Source organism: Doryrhamphus excisus, linkage group LG16 (assembly GCF_037039965.1).
Source record: "Doryrhamphus excisus strain RoL-2023G ecotype Guam linkage group LG16, RoL_Dexc_Guam_v1.1, whole genome shotgun sequence".
Classification (NCBI taxonomy): Eukaryota; Metazoa; Chordata; class Actinopteri; order Syngnathiformes; family Syngnathidae; genus Doryrhamphus; species Doryrhamphus excisus.
Window position 1 is genome coordinate 3,277,313 of NC_136372.1, and position 17,655 is coordinate 3,294,967.

The 17,655-nt window shown below is 34.6% G+C and overlaps 1 protein-coding gene across 2 annotated transcripts; it reads left to right on the top strand.

Moving 5' to 3' along the window:
* The first annotated feature begins 3,752 nt into the window (after positions 1 to 3,752).
* On the top strand, positions 3,753 to 17,603 carry mylk5 (myosin, light chain kinase 5). Of its 2 annotated transcripts, XM_058048899.2 has the most exons (17): positions 3,753 to 4,115; positions 6,192 to 6,326; positions 6,464 to 6,616; positions 7,775 to 7,915; positions 8,128 to 8,163; positions 9,151 to 9,278; positions 9,424 to 9,577; positions 9,660 to 9,956; positions 10,829 to 10,949; positions 11,149 to 11,352; positions 12,376 to 12,593; positions 12,661 to 12,784; positions 15,058 to 15,210; positions 15,288 to 15,417; positions 15,473 to 15,560; positions 15,632 to 15,772; positions 17,358 to 17,603. In XM_058048899.2, exons 1-17 carry the CDS (start codon positions 3,926 to 3,928, stop codon positions 17,567 to 17,569), a joined length of 2,625 nt encoding a protein of 874 aa, XP_057904882.2. In that variant the 5' UTR covers positions 3,753 to 3,925; the 3' UTR covers positions 17,570 to 17,603. The 2 variants fall into 2 exon arrangements, with proteins under 2 accessions (XP_057904882.2, XP_078653666.1); XM_078797540.1 differs by lacking the exons at positions 6,192 to 6,326; positions 6,464 to 6,616 and having other exon boundaries at positions 3,755 to 4,115.
* Positions 17,604 to 17,655: the final 52 nt, after the last annotated feature.

Below are 17,655 nucleotides of genomic sequence, written 5' to 3' on the forward strand. Positions count from 1 at the left end.
GAGGCGAGGCACACAATTTGAAGCTGTTGGCGGTTACCATATATTATAAAGTGCAAAAACAGAACAATACAAATTCACAACATGAATTTACAATACACATTTCAATGAGCTCGATTTACAAAGTGCATTTATCTAATGTACATGAGTCCCAAAGCATACAACTGTCCAAGTGTCCAGAGGGTCAGGGGTGGAGGAAATTACACATTACATATACAAATGACATAATTACATATACATATAATACAAGTCGTATCATAACTTCAATATGTTATCATTTATAATAAATAATTGCACTATGGTATTATTCATTATAATCAAAATAGTCTTAATCAACTTAAAGTACCAACTATTATAGAAAAGATGGCGTTACAATGCCTCAGACATCAATAAGTTTTAAATAATTCCATGTACCATTGAAAGAACAGGCTGATATACTAGTAAAACGCTGCTAATGCCGTTAGCAACGAAATGACAAACACTCACCAATTCCATAGTTGTAATCGAACACTGCTCCTTTTCAGTTCAACACGTATGTATAATGTTTAGACTTTCTCCATTTGTAAACTTCAACAACAACAACAACAACAACAACTTTTACATACCTGCAGCGACACTTCCCATGCGTCCCTCGCCGCTTCCGGTGTGTGGTCACTTCCGGATTATATATACGGCACTGATTGGCGGCGCACCGTCACGTGACTTGGCGAGACACCGTCACGTGACTTAATGACGTCGCACCCCAAAACATTGCACGCACGGTAAATTTTATTAATATTTATATTATTTATATAACTTTATTTTCCATATTAAATTAATATTTATATTATTATTTATATAACTTTATTTTCCATCTTAAATTAATATTTATATTATTATTTAAATAATTTTATTTTCCATCCGGGTTACAGTTGTTCTCGCCGTTCATTTGCATTAACTTGACTCATGTGCCTTTATGTTTTAAAGTCATGCCGGGGCAACAAACGCACCACCGAATTTAGTCCTGGTAGCTGCTGTGGGTTGAGGTCAAAGGTCAAGCGTTTTCACGGCACCTTGCCGCTGAGAGTTGAGTGCAGGCATGTTGATGGAGAAGACGACACGAGCATTTGTTGGTGGTTGAAAGGCCACCATTTTTAAAAGGTACATTTGCAGGTGCCACGTCCTGTAAGACCGTTGTAGTGCAACCACATGGCCGCTAGAGGACACTGTTGTTCCCTCTTGTTCATCTACAGCTGGGTATAATGTTGCAATTCCAGAGTAAAACATTCCATATGTCATAAAATGATAATAAAAATAAAACACAAACCAAAAAGTATTATGACTGCTTCATGACTTTGCAGCTTCAACAACTTCCTCAATCTTCTGATAAGAAATAAGATAATTAGAAGTCATCTTGTTCCCTTTTGCACAGTGACTTCTCATTTAAATATGTTCACATTCTTCCCTATCGTGTGACAATGATGCCTTTGTGTTTGCATGATGGCGGTCAATGTTTGATGCCGGGATTAGGACCACACAGAAACTCAAAGAAACCTATTTGCCCCTAACGCCGGGACACATTTACAGAAGCACACACAAGTACGAGTCTTATTTATGTATTAAATTGGGTATTTTTTTAGTTTTTGTTATTAGAGCTGACTATAGGGGTGCTATTTAATGTCAAGAGGGCTCTAATAATGTTAAAAACTGTTTTTCAATGCTGTGATTATGAAAATATTCCATCTATGAATAAGGGAAGCGTCACTTCCTGTCCGCACCTTATTTTTTTATTATTAGAGCTGACTATAGGGGTGCTATTTCATGTCGAGAGGGCTCTAATAATGTTAAAAACAGGTTTTCAATCCTACATTATGAAAATATTCCATCTATGAATAAGGGAAGCGTCACTTCCTGTCCGCACCTTATTTTTTTATTATTAGAGCTGACTATAGGGGTGCTATTTCATGTCGAGAGGGCTCTAATAATGTTAAAAACAGGTTTTTCCATGCTGTCATTATGAAAATATTCCATCTATGAATAAGGGAAGCATCACTTCCTGTCCGCACCTTGTTTTTTTATTATTAGACCTGACTATAGGGGTGCTATTTCATGTCGAGAGGTCTCTAATAATGTTAAAAACAGGTTTTTCCATGGTGTCATTATGAAAATATTCCATCTATGAATAAGGGAAGCGTCACTTCCTGTCCGCACCTTATTTTTTATTATTAGACCTGACTATAGGGGTGCTATTTCATGTCGAGAGGGCTCTAATAATGTTAAAACCAGGTTTTCAATGCTACATTATGAAAATATTCCATCTATGAATAAGGGAAGCGTCACTTCCTGTCCGCACCTTATTTTTTATTATTAGACCTGACTATAGGGGTGCTATTTCATGTCGAGAGGGCTCTAATAATGTTAAAACCAGGTTTTCAATGCTACATTATGAAAATATTCCATCTATGAATAAGGGAAGCATCACTTCCTGTCCGCACCTTATTTTTTATTATTAGAGCTGACTATAGGGGTGCTATTTTATGTTAAGAGGGCTCTAATAATGTTAAAAACAGTTTTTTCCATGCTGTCATTATTAAAATATTCCATCTATGAATAAGGGAAGCGTCACTTCCTGTCCGCATCTAATTTTTTTATTATTAGAGATGACTATAGGGGTGCTATTTCATGTCAAGAGGGCTCTAATAATGTTAATAATAGGTTTTTCCATGCTGTCGTTGTGAAAATATTCCATCTATGAATAAGGGAAGCGTCACTTCCTGTCCGCACCTTATTTTTTTATTATTAGAGATGACTATAGGGGTGCTATTTCATGTCGAGAGGGCTCTAATAATGTTAAAAACAGGTTTTTCCATGCTGTCATTATGAAAATATTACATCTATGAATAAGGGAAGCATCACTTCCTGTCCGCACCTTATTTTTTATTATTAGACCTGACTATAGGGGTGCTATTTCATTTCGAGAGGGCTCTAATAATGTTAATAATAGGTTTTTCCATGCTGTCATTATGAAAATATTCCATCTATGAATAAGGGAAGCATCCCTTCCCGACCGCACCTTATTTATTTATTATTAGAGGTGAGTATAGGGGTGCTATTTCATGTCAAGAGGGCTCTAATTGTACTTAGAAGGTGGTAAACAGGTTTTCCATGCTGTAATTATGAAAATATTCAATTTATGAATAAGGAAAACTACTGGTCCCTACTGGAACCAATTAACAGCAACAACAAAAAAATTATATATTGTAAACAAATATGTTTTTGTCATATTTTATTCTGACTATAATTATGATGAACAAATAATTAGATAAGAATCGGTTTCGACGATACCGCCCCTGTGTTGGATTGCTCCCAAAATGTGTAGTATCGACCCCCACCCCAAACAATGTGATCTCACCCATTCTCTGCAGCGGTTGTCCACTTCCTGTGACATTTTGACAACTGCAGTGGAGCAGATGTCCACCACGGGAGAAGAAGCAGGTGGATGCATCCAAAGCAGATGTTCCCACTATGGGATTTACGATCCTGTTGCATGCACACGGCGTTTACTGTCCACAGGTGGGGGAATGACCCCTTTGCTACAAGTCCCCCCCTCCCCCCGTGATCCACAGTCCAGGGCCGGTGTTTGATAAGTGAGCCTCTGCAAACGAGGAGCAAATAGATGGATGGTGCAGCAGCACAATGAGACCTTTGGCTGGCCGGTTTTAGATAAGTCTCCACCTCTTGTTTATATGTTGGAGGTCTATGACAGGAGATAAGGAAAGGTAGCCGCAGGCAAGGTTGTGGCACCGGGAAGGGAGGTGGAGACAGGCCCGGATCATAAAGAGGGGGGGGGTGAGTAGGTAGGCAGGCAGGCAGGCACAGGAGTGTGAAGAGCAGTCGTGCTTTTTCACAGCAAGAAAGAAAGACAGGAAGTGTTCTCGTCTGCCGTTGCATGTGTGAATCGGGGTGTGGAAATGAGTTTCTAAAAAAAAGTCGAAAAGTCGAGCCGCAGCGACAGCAAGCAGACATGAGCGTGGAGGCAGGAGGTCAGCGCCGCTACGTGTCCACCTTTAAGATACACCTCAAGGCGACTCATGCTGGGAACGGGCCTGGAAGCAAAGACCAGGGGACTTTGGACTCAGGTGAGGGTGCTGCTGGGTTTTTAAAAAAAAAAAAAAAAACAAAAAAAAACAGAAAATTATACAAACTTTTTCAGTGCTTTGGTTCCAATTTTCTACAATAAAAGCGCTGATAAAAAATTCCACTCAAATATCTTAATTTTTATTTTTCTGCACAAAATAAGATGAAAAATAAACAAATCAAAAATAAAGAAAATCAATCAGTAATAAATAATAATAATATATAAATAATAAAAACTTAAGAAACCACATATAGTTGATGGGTAAGCAGAAAAAAGAAAAAAAAAAAAAAAAAAAAAAAGAGGTCCCGGTTTGGGTTCCATTTGACACCTCAGTGGTCATGTTGCATGGATCTCAGTTGTTTTATAGCTAATACAGAGCATAAATGTTCATAAATCTGCTTAATGATACATTAAGTGCTATTTTAGGATTAATTACTCTGCTTTGTTTGCAATTCTGCCTAGCAACAAGTGGAAAAAGAATAAAAGCGGTTCAATATTCTAATCATTTTATATAATTATAATTAAAAAAATAACACTTATATTACTAGTCTGTTTACATGCACATTCATTGTGTGTGTGTGTGTGTGTGTGTGTGTGTGCATTTAAATCATCAACAAGTTGAGTCAAATGCTTTTGCGGTCTTGCTCAATATCTTTCACGGGAAAAGTTTTGAAAGCAAAAGATGTCAACGATGCGTGAAGGTTTGGAGTTAGCAGAGGCTTTCATGTATTTGGCTTAAAAGGTCAACAATAACATGTTGTTTCCTCGTGTGTGTGTGTGACCATAGCGGGTACATGACATCATTTGTTGGGTACGCTCCTTGCCAAATAGTGAGACCTCATGGAGGAGTGTTGCTTTGCTGCTTTTGTTTTGCTATAAATAAAATTATATTCAAAAAAATTGAATTGTTTGTCTAAATTGAAATGTAATTAAAAGTCATTGCATTTAATTAAGTTATTGTTTTGTATTAGTTAAGTTATTGTTATTTTGGTGTAATTTTGTTGTAATTTTATATTAATTTAACTTAAGTTAGGCAATTTTGTGTCCCTGCTAAATTAAATGAAATTAAATTACATTTTTGTTTTGCTATAAATAAAATTCTATTCAATTCCTGAATTGTATTAATTGTATAACTTATATATTATATATAACTTAAGTTAGGCATGTTTGTATCCCTGCAAAATTAAATTAAATTAAATTAAATTAAATTAAATTAAATTAAATTAAATTAAATTAAATTAAATTAAATTAAATTAAATTAAATTAAATTAAATTAAATTAAATTAAATTAAATTAAATTAAATTAAATTAAATTAAATTAAATTAAATTAAATTAAATTAAATTAAATTTTTGCTATAAATAAAATTCTATTCAATTCCTGACTTGTATTAATTGTCTAAATTGATTTATGAATAAATGACATTTAATTAAAAGTCATTGCATTTAATTAAGTTGTATTTTAATTAAGTTGTAATTGTAATTTTATATACATTTTACTTAAGTTAGGCAAGTTTGTGTCCCTGCTAAATTAAATGAAATAAAATGAAATAAAATGAAATAAAATGAAATAAATGAAATAAAATGAAATAAAATGAAATAAAATGAAATAAATTAAATAAAATTAAATAAAATTAAATAAAATTAAATAAAATTAAATAAAATTAAATTATTGTTTTACTTTAAATACAATTCTATTCAATTCCTGAATTGTATTAATTGTCTAAATTGATTTATGAATTAATTGAAATTTAATTAAAAGTCATTGCATTTAATTGTAATTTTATATAAATTTAACTGAGCAAGTTTGTGTCCTTGCTAAATGAAATGAAATGAAATGAAATGAAATGAAATGAAATGAAATTAAATTAAATGAAATTAAATAAAATGAAATTAAATAAAATGAAATGAAATTAAATTAAATTAAATTAAATTAAATTAAATTAAATTAAATTAAATTAAATTAAATTAAATTAAATTAAATTAAATTAAATTAAATTAAATTAAATTAAATTAAATTAAATTAAATTAAATTAAATTAAATTAAATTAAATTAAATTAAATTAAATTATTTTGCAGGTCTCCACAAGCCCACGGACCAGCCCGTCTTTGTGGAGCCTCTGCAGGACTGCTGCGTGGACGAAGGCGAGGACATCAAGTTGCGCGGCGTCCTCTCTGGGAGTCGACCTGACAAAGTGACCTGGTTACACAATGGTGAGGATTGTTTAAAAACAAATCATTAGCCATAGAAATAAATATGCTACAACGCAATGATACTCAATGCTAGCAAATAAAACGTTGACGTCACTGATTGACCTTTAATGTGACCTCGTTTGCTCGACCACTGGCAGGTGAGGCGGCCCTTTTCGGGATTCCGACCCTGAATGGCGGCGAGGTGAGCTTCGCCGTGAGGGAGTGCTTGCCGGAGGATGCCGGTGCTTATACTTGCTTGGTGGAAAACGCGGCAGGGAAGACTTCCTGCTGTGCTGCCGTCTTTGTCAGAGGTTAGGGAGCGTCTATAAATGAACAGTTATGTCAGTTAATGTTTTTAAATTTGCTTTTTTCTCTATTTTTACGCCATAATTCTGTTTGAATTCTCCCAATTACAATTTCTTTCTTTACTTTTGTAAAATTTTGTTTTAAACTTAATTAAAAAAAATTAATTAATATATTAAATAAATGTTGTCACCATCCACTGAATCAGTCCATTTTAATTAAATTTTTATTAAATTACATACATTTTTAAAAATTAAATTTGTTTAGTTTTATCCCAAAATATATTTAGTTTCCCAATTGAAAAAAAATACATTTTTTTTACAATACGTTATTTTTTAAATTCAATTTTGAATTAAATTTACATTTAAATTTAAATGTATTTAAATGTGCTTTTTTCTCTATTTTTACGCCATAATTCAGTTTTAATTCTCCCAATTACAATTTCTTTCTTTATTTTGTAAAATTTTATTTTAATCTTAATTTAAAAAATAAATTAATTAATATATTAAATAAATGTTGCCACGATCCACTGAATCACAGAGTCCATTTTAATTAAATTTTTATTAAATTACATACATTTTTAAAAATTTAATTGTTTCATTTTATCCCAAAATATATTTAGTTTCCCAATTGAAAAAAAAATATTTTTTTTTTACAATACGTTATTTTTTTTAATTCAATTTTGAATTAAATTTACATTTAAATTTAAATGTATTCAAATTTGCTTTTTTTCTCTATTTTTACGCCTTAATTCTGTTTGAATTTTCCCAATTACAATTTCTTTCTTTACTTTTGTAAAATTTTGTTTTAAACTTAATTTTAAAAAAATTAATATATTAAATAAATGTTGTCATCATCCACTGAATCACAGAGTCCATTTTAATTAAATGTTTATTAAATTACATACATTTTTAAAAATTTAATTTGTTTTTCTTTAGTTTTATCCCAAAATATTGTTAGTTTCCCAATTGAAAAAAAATGTAAATTATTTTTACAATACGTTATTTTTTTTTATTCAATTTTGAATTAAATTTACATTTAAATTTAAATGTATTTAAATTTTGTGCAGCAGTTCAAGACTAGAAGCCATTTTTCACCTTTATTAAAGTCTTATCTTATCACCTTGATCATAGATGTTATGTCATTTTTTTTCCGGATTTGTCTAGACTTTGAAACTATTCACGGCGAGCAGACAACCAAGAGCATGATGGGAAACGGGAATCCACCTCACACTTCTGCAGAAACCTTGCAGAATTCCATCGAGTCCACTTCCACTTCCCCGACCGTCACAGTCTCTTCTCCTCGAGGTTTTTTTTTTGGTATTTGGACTTCTAATGGTCTCTTGTCCGGACATCCATGTTATATTTGGGAATGAAAAAAAGGAAACGCATCACATCCACGACATCCGTCAGGAAGTTAGACTGATAAATACCATATAAGGAAGCGGACATTACAATACAGCGCACCTCCTCCCTCACGCTCTTTATTTATAAACAAACCTGCGCTCTTTTCTTTGCAGAGGTCGTCCCGAAGAAGAGAGCCAACTCTGCAACTGGTAAGAAACTCATTTTTTCAATATTTTTTATTTTTATATTGTAAAGATGCTTTTATGTGCAAAACCAATAAAATAATGCAATAAAAACATGCAGGAGAAAAAGTCTCTTTTGGGACGCTTCCTAGAATTAAGGGTCTAATACAGGGGTGGGCAAACTTTTTACGGGGGGGGGGGGGGGGGGGGGGGGGGCAGACTATATATTTTACACGTAACAGTCCACCTGGTATTATTGTATCTGTAAAATTGTCATGCAATCTGCTATTATTATTTATTATTTTATATTTATATTTAAATATTTAAAAAATCATAAAATATTATAATAATTATAATAAAATTAAAATAATAATTATTATATTATTATTATTATGTAAAATATGCAAACATAACAATAATATTATATATAATTAATATAATAATTAGCATTAATATAATAATTATAATAATCATAAAGTTGTATGTTGAGTTTAAATGAAATACTTTGGAAATATTGGGCGGGCCGTATTCAAACACTTGGCGGGCCGGATGTGGCCCCCGGGCCGTAGTTTGCCCACCCCTGGTCTAATATCATACCTGGCAACCCTATCTGTTTTTGCTGGGAACCTCAACAAACTACAGGACAAAACACATAAAACATCATTTCTACTCATATTTGTTTAAAAAATGTATTTAGATATCATTATATTATTACATGTTAGTATATTTGGATATTTTAGTGATATTTTGGCATTGCTGGAGTTGTCGCGTCACCACCCAGAACTGGTTGTGCATGTGTGCTCTTATTGTTTGTGTATCAACTTGACACAATTGCCACGAGGCGATGACCCCCCCCCCCCCCCCCCCCCTTAGTTTTGTTTTTATCTGACACGCCAGCTTCCTGCCACAGTTTTTCTGGCTCGCTTTTTTTCGAGACTCGTGTTTCTCACAAAACTGTTGTGTTTTTATTTTTTTTTTTTAATTTTTTTGAACTTTGATTTCCCGCATCGGCAGGTCCGGTGTTGCACTTCGAGAAGCCGCCGCAGCACGTGGAAGTGAAGGCGGGATATCCTGCACGCGTCACATGTCGGTTCACCTGCAGTCCGCCTGTGGTGTCCTGTTGGATCCGAAACAAAGAGCAGGTGACCACCTGAAAAAAAATATTTAAAATATAAAAAATATTTATACATATTTATAGATGCTTTTAATGATTTTTATTAATTTTTCTAATTATTTATATAATATATTTAATTAGAAAAATAAACATATTTTGTCTAATTCCTGCAGATAGTAGCCGGTCCTGAGGTGTGGACAGAGAATTCGGATGACAGTAGCACGTTGGTTCTGGCTGAGGCTGGAGTCTATCACACTGGCCGCTACACCGTGGTAGTGAAGGACCGTAAGAGCTCGGCCCAACACACACTCACACTCTCCGTCATAGGTAAGCATGCACACACACATATACACACATATACACACATATAAACAGCATACAACACAAAGTGTACTGTTCCTTTCATCAGACACACCACAGCCCCCCGCCTCTTGCCCTCTGGTGACCCTGCTGTCCTCCAGAAGCCTGGTACTGTCCTGGTCGGGCCCCTCCTACGACGGGGGCAGCGCCGTCCTGGGCTACGTAGTGGAGGTCAAGAAGGGACGGGACTGGACCGAGCTGACGGCTCAGTGTAAGAGTACGTCTTACAGGGTGTGTGCGGGCCTGCAGCCCGGGGAGGAGTACTGCTTCAGGGTGAGGGCCTACAACACGGTGGGGGTCAGTGAACCGGGACCGCCGTCCCCTGTGGTCGCCATGGAGGTCAAGGGTGAGACATTTGTCTTACATTAGGTCAAACATAAGTTTTGTGTCATTATATTTAATACATGTACATGTATGTATTGTACACTAGTTGCATGTAATTGTAATTATTTTGAATACGTTTTACTTAAGTTGGGCAGGTTAAATTAAATTAAATTAAATTAAATTAAATTAAATTAAATTAAATTAAATTAAATTAAATTAAATTAAATTAAATTAAATTAAATTAAATTAAATTAAATTAAATTAAATTAAATTAAATTAAATTACTGTGATTGGCTGGCCACCAGTCCAGGGTGTACCCCGCCTCTCGCCCGAAGACAGCTGGGATAGGCTCCAGCACCCCCGCGACCCTCGTGAGGAAAAAGCGGTAGAAAATGAATGAATGAATAAATTAAATTAAATTACTGTGATTGGCTGGCCACCAGTCCAGGGTGTACCCCGCCTCTCGCCCCAAGACAGCTGGGATAGGTTCCAGCACCCCCAAGACCCTTGTGAGGAAAAAGTGGTAGAAAATGATTAAATTAAATTAAATTAAATTAAATTAAATTAAATTAAATTAAATTAAATTAAATTAAATTAAATTAAATTAAATTAAATTAAATTAAATTAAATTAAATTAAATTAAAATCACATAAAATCAATTTAATTTATTTTATTTTTGTTTAATATTTTAAAAGATATTACTTAAATAACTGAATCGCTGTACAGAAGCTAATGTAATCCTATTATAGAAGGGGAAAAAAATAAATATTGCTATTGCTATTTGTAAACGTTGCTAAATATTTTCAAATGATATGACAATAAACTACTCCAAAAAGTTACTTAAATAACCTGAGTACAGCGAAAAACAAGCATGAGGTTACTTCATTTGTGCAGATTCTGGTTCCGCACCACGAAAGGAGGAGGAGGAGGAGGAGGCCCCCCAGGTCTCAGAGGTCACCATAGACGGTGCACACAGAGTCACAGACCACTATGACGTGCAGGAGAAACTGGGCATGTGAGTATGGACTATGTCTGCAGGATCACTGGGACATTCCCGGGAAGATGGGATTAAGATAAACGTGTGCAGGCTTGGTTCTCCTCCTTAAATATGCAACCATGACAATACACCATGTGGTCAAAAGTATTGAGACGCACCTAAAGAAGCCCATCAAACACAAAAGAGGAGGTCTCGATGGTCTTTGTGTGTTCATCAGGGGGAAGTTTGGCCTGGTGTTCAAGCTGAGGCACAAAGAGAGCGGCCGCGTGTGCGCCGGGAAGTTCTACAAAGGTCGCCGCACCAAGGAGAGGGATGCCGCCCGTAACGAGATCGAGCTGATGAATAAGCTCCATCATCCCAAACTGGTCTGCTGCCTGGCCGCCTACGACCACAAGCCGGAGATGGTTATGGTCATGGAGTTGTGAGTGTTTTTTTTATGGTTTTTAGCCCCTGATCAATTCATTAACTATAGTATGTTTCTGGACCTATCATTTGCAAATCATTCCAAATAGATATATGTTCCAGGGAAGGAAGAAAATATATACATATTTACAATATGTGTTCAAATATATGACAGTTTATTACTAAGAGATTGATTGATGTTTTTAAATTTGCTTTTTTTCTCTATTTTTACGCCATAATTCTGTTTTAATTCTCCCAATTAAAAAAAAATTATTTAATTTTGTAAAATTTTGTTTTAAACTTAATAAAAAAATTAATTAATATATTAAATAAATGTCATCACCATCCATTGAATCACAGAGTCCATTTTAATTGTATTAAATTTCATACATTTTTAAAAATTTTAATTAGTGTTTTTCTTTAGTTTTATCCCAAAATATTGTTAGTTTCCCAATTGAAAAAAAAAATTTTTTTTTACATTACATTATTTTTTTAAATTCAATTTTGAATTAAATTTAAATGTATTTAAACATATACTAATATATTTTAAATTGTATTAAATTACATACATTTTAAAAAAATTAAATATGTTGTATTTTTCTTTAGTTTTATCCAAAATACTTTAGTTTCCCAATTAAAAAAAAAATATTTTTTTTTTACATTACATTATTTTTTTATTCAATTTTGAATTAAATTTACATTTAAATTTGAATGTATTTAAACATATACTAATATATTTAATACATATTTGAAAAATATATGCTGGTAACTTCATATTTTGCTATTTTTGCTATGCAAAAACATTATTAAAAAAATTTCAAACAGAATTTGAAATTTTATTTAATTTTTTTTAAATTTATTAACACATTTTATTTACACAAAAACACTGCAAGATGCTATAAGTCTGAATCTTACAATAACAATAAAAGGCAATTGGATACAAAAGTATGGAAGTAGGAATTTACAAGCATTAAAAAAAAGGCTTAACGCTAAAAACTATGAAATACGAAGTGTGTCTTGCTGTGTGTGTGTGTGTGTGCAGCATCGCAGGCGGCGAACTCTTTGAGCGCATCGTGGACGACAGCTTCGAGCACACGGAGCCCGCCAGCGTGCTTTACATGCAGCAGATCCTGCAGGGCGTCTCCTTCATGCACCGGCAGAGCATCGTCCACCTGGATCTCAAACCTGAGAACATTGTCTGCGTGGACACCACCGGCACCGCCATCAAGATCATAGACTTCGGACTGGCCACCCAACTCGGTACATGGAATGTTGGGATGCTGGAATGTCCTCACAGCTCCGCCACTCATCATAATTTGACTGACAGATAGCAGGAGCCCTCTGAGGGTGATGCAGGGGACTCCAGAGTTTGTCGCCCCGGAGGTGATCAACTACGAGCCCGTGTGCTTGGCCACAGACATGTGGAGCATCGGGGTCATCTGCTACATCCTGTGAGTCCTCTTTGCTCAAGGGAAAGGTCAACATTGAACCATAAACATGTCAACAACCTGGGAGGTCAATATAGCATAATAATTCATTCTGACAAGAAAATTCTACTTTCCAACTAATGTACATTACTTCATTCTAGTAATTATAATACTAGTACATTTATAGTAGAAGTATCTAATGTTTTTGCATATGCTTTTGTACAAAATCCTACTAGATTCTAGTAATAATAATGCTAGTATACTCGATTTATCTCCAAGAGAAATTCATGAATATACACAATATAGTAGTAGTATCTAACATTTGTGTTTCTTTGTACAAAAATCCTACTAAATCTCATAATATTCATATACTAATACACGTAGTTGTCAATTAAATCTCATAATACTCATCTGATACCTGTCGTAACCGCATTTCAGTTTTTTTTGCAAGTCTCTGTACAAAATCCTACAAAAATCTCATAATACTCATATGATAATGCCTGTAGTAACCAACATTTCAGTTTTTTTTCTTACAAAATCCTACAAAATCTCATAATATTCTTATAATAATACATGTAGTAATCAATATTTCAGGGTTTTTTGTACAAAATCCTACAAAATCTCATAATACGCTTATGATAATACATGTGGTAACCAACATTTCAGGGTTTTTGTTGTACAAAATCCTACAAAATCTCATAATACTCTTATGATAATACCTGTAGTAACCAACATTTCAGTTTGTTTTTTTTACAAAATCCTACAAAATCTCTTAATACTCTTATAATAATACTTGTAGTAACCAACATTTCAGGGTTTTTTGTACAAAATCCTACAAAATCTCATAATACACTTATGAGAATACCTGTAGTAACCAACATTTCAGGGTTTTTTGTACAAAACCCTACAAAATCTTATAATACTCTTATGATAATACCTGTAGTTACCAACATTTCAGGGTTTTTTGTACAAAATCCTACAAAATCTCATAATACACTTATGAGAATACCTGTAGTAACCAACATTTCAGGGTTTTTTGTACAAAATCCTACAAAATCTTATAATACTCTTATGATAATACCTGTAGTTACCAACATTTCAGGTTTTTTTTGTACAAAATCCTACAAAATCTCATAATACTCTTATGATAATACCTGTAGTAACCAACATTTCAGTTTTTTTGTACAAAATCCTCCAAAATCTCATAATACTCTTATGATAACACCTGTAGTTACCAACATTTCAGGGTTTTTTGTACAAAATCCTACAAAATCTTATAATACTCTTATGATAATACATGTAGTAACCAACATTTCAGAGTTTTTTTGTAAAAAAAAAATCCTACAAAATCTCATAATACTCTTATGATAATACCTGTAGTAACCAACATTTCAATTTTTTTTGTACAAAATCCTCCAAAATCTGATAATACTCTTATGATAACACCTGTAGTTACCAACATTTCAGGGTTTTTTGTACAAAATCCTACAAAATCTCATAATACTCTTATGATAATACCTGTAGTAACCAACATTTCAGTTTGTTTTTTTTACAAAAACCTACAAAATCTCGTAATACTCTTATAATAATACTTGTAGTAACCAACATTTCAGGGTTTTTTGTACAAAATCCTACAAAATCTCATAATACTCTTATGATAATACCTGTAGTTACCAACATTTCAGGGTTTTTTGTACAAAATCCTACAAAATCTCATAATACTCTTATGATAATACCTGTAGTTACCAACATTTCAGGGTTTTTTTTGTACAAAATCCTACAAAATCTCATAATACTCTTATGATAATACCTGTAGTAACCAACATTTCAGTTTTTTTTGTACAAAATCCTCCAAAATATCATAATACTCTTATGATAACACCTGTAGTTACCAACATTTCAGGGTTTTTTGTACAAAATCCTACAAAATCTTATAATACTCTTATGATAATACATGTAGTAACCAACATTTCAGGGGTTTTTTTTAATGTTTTTGTACTAAATCCTATTTAATTGTCGTAATAATATTCATAGCATCCAACATTTGTTTTTTGTATTTTTTTGTACAAAATCCTACAAAATCTCATAATAATCATATAATACCTGTAATAGCCAACATGTATGTTTTTTGTGAATGTTTTTTACACAAAATCTTACTGACCTCTACTACCAATACATACATAATAATACTGTAGTAGTAGTATCTAACATTGTTATTCATTTGTGTGTGTGTTTTGCACAAAATCCTACAAAATCTCACAATACTCATATAATAATTGTGTGTGTGTTTTTTTTAGATTAAGTGGTGAGTCGCCTTTCCAGGGAAGCAGCGACGCCGACACCCTGGCATTGGTCACAGCAGCTCAGTGGGAGTTTGACGAGGAGAGCTTTGAGGAGATCACCGACGAGGCCAAAGATTTCATCAGCTCGCTGCTGGAGGAAGACCCCAGGTGAGCTCTCCTCGAGATACACCTGCACTCATCCTCCAGTTGCAATTAAACATCTAATGGATGGATACGTATCCTAGGCGACGGATGGCATGCGAAGATGCCCTGACTCACCCGTGGATGGCGGCCTTTGACTCAGAAGATCCCGCCTCCACGAAGAGTCTTCCCAAGGAGAAGATGAAAAGGTTCCTCGCCAGGCAGAAATGGAAGGTGAGGAACATCTGAGATGTTTTTCAGGTGGGTTTCATCAACTGCGACCTTATAGAAAGCAGGCAAGGCCATGCTGGCGTTGAAGAGAATGACCTTGCTGAGCAAAGGGGACGGCTCAGCGTCGCCCACCAGCCCAGCAGAAGGTGACGCATGTTTCTATTCTTTGTTTCTATTGTGCCTTCCTGGTATTTGACCTCCTTCCTTCCTGGGTCAGACTCCCCGTTGACACCAGAGACAGAAGATGCACTTATCTCTTTGGAGCGCAAGATGCAGGGACCACCCAAATTCACCAAGACCCTACAAGACCAGACGGTCTCTGTAGGATCCAGTGCCCATCTATCTTGTCACCTCACAGGTAGGCCTAGACTTCAATGTTTACAAAAATATATATGAGGTTCTATAAGGAGCAAATTGTGTACAGTGATGCTGTGGTTAACAATCCAGAAGTTCGACTATAACCAAAACGGACTCTAACCAAGGCAAGTTTTCCCATAGATAATAATGTAAATCTATATAGTCCGTTCCGGAGCCCCCAAAATATTAAACACAGCAACCCCTGCAATTTCATACGCTAGGTTTCAACTGCGATGTTTACAAAAACGTACATCTTTTTCCGTGATGACACTTTTGCTTTTAGTTTCTAAAACCAGCATGTTGGGTTCCTGATCACATACAGCATATGTTCAATGTTTACAAAAATATATATGAGGTTCTATAAGGAGCAAATTGTCGACAGTGGTGCTGTGGTTAACAATCCAGAAGTCCGACTATAACCAAAACGGACTCTAACCAAGGCAAGTTTTCCCATAGATAATAATGTAAATCTATATAGTCCGTTCCGGAGCCCCCAAAATATTAAACACAGCAACCCCTGCAATTTCATACGCTAGGTTTCAACTGTAATGTTTACAAAAACTTACAACTTTTTCAGTGATGACACTTTTGCTTTTAGTTTCTAAAACCAGCATGTTGGGTTCCTGATCACATACAGCATATGTTCAATGTTTACAAAAATATATATTAGGTTCTATAAGGAGCAAATTGTCGACAGTGGTGCTGTGGTTAACAATCCAGAAGTCCGACTATAACCAAAACGGACTCTAACCAAGGCAAGTTTTCCCATAGATAATAATGTAAATCTATATAGTCCGTTCCGGAGCCCCCAAAATATTAAACACAGCAACCCCTGCAATTTCATACGCTAGGTTTCAACTGCAATGTTTACAAAAACGTACATCTTTTTCCGTGATGACACTTTTGCTTTTAGTTTCTAAAACCAGCATGTTGGGTTCCTGATCACATACAGCATATGTTCAATGTTTACAAAAATATATATGAGGTTCTATAAGGAGCAAATTGTCGACAGTGGTGCTGTGGTTAACAATCCAGAAGTCCGACTATAACCAAAACGGACTCTAACCAAGGCAAGTTTTCCCATAGATAATAATGTAAATCTATATAGTCCGTTCCGGAGCCCCCAAAATATTAAACACAGCAACCCCTGCAATTTCATACGCTAGGTTTCAACTGCGATGTTTACAAAAACGTACATCTTTTTCCGTGATGACGCTTTTGCTTTTAGTTTCTAAAACCAGCATGTTGGGTTCCTGATCACATGCAGTATATGTTCAATGTTTACAAAAATATATATTAGGTTCTATAAGGAGCAAATTGTGTACAGTGATGCTGTGGTTAACAATCCAGAAGTCCGACTATAACCAAAACGGACTCTAACCAAGGCAAGTTTTCCCATAGATAATAATGTAAATCTAATTAGCCCGTTCCGGAGCCGCCAAAATATTGAACACAGCGACCCCTGCAAGGTTTCAACTGGGATGTTTACAAAAACTTAGTGTTGGGTTCCTTGAAGGTTTTTAAATTGTCCTTGACTCGTACAAAAAAAATTATTATCTTATTATTCCTTTCTGCAATCTATTTAGGATATCCTGACCCGGATGTGGTATGGCTGTGCGGGGGGGAGCCTGTGGAAGAGTCGCCTGCCGTCCAAATCGAGTACGAGGAAGACGGCCGCTGCACGTTGATCCTGGCCAAAGTCGGGCCTCAAGACGGCAACGTTTATACCTGCAAAGCCGCTAACCAGCACGGAGAGACCTTCTGCTCGGCATCGCTCGCCGTCCGAAATCCATGTTAAAATTTTGCTTGTATAAAATACTGTGTAAACATTACAGTGTGCTTTTAATATTTTGTATGTTGGAAAAATATCTTAACAGTACAAGA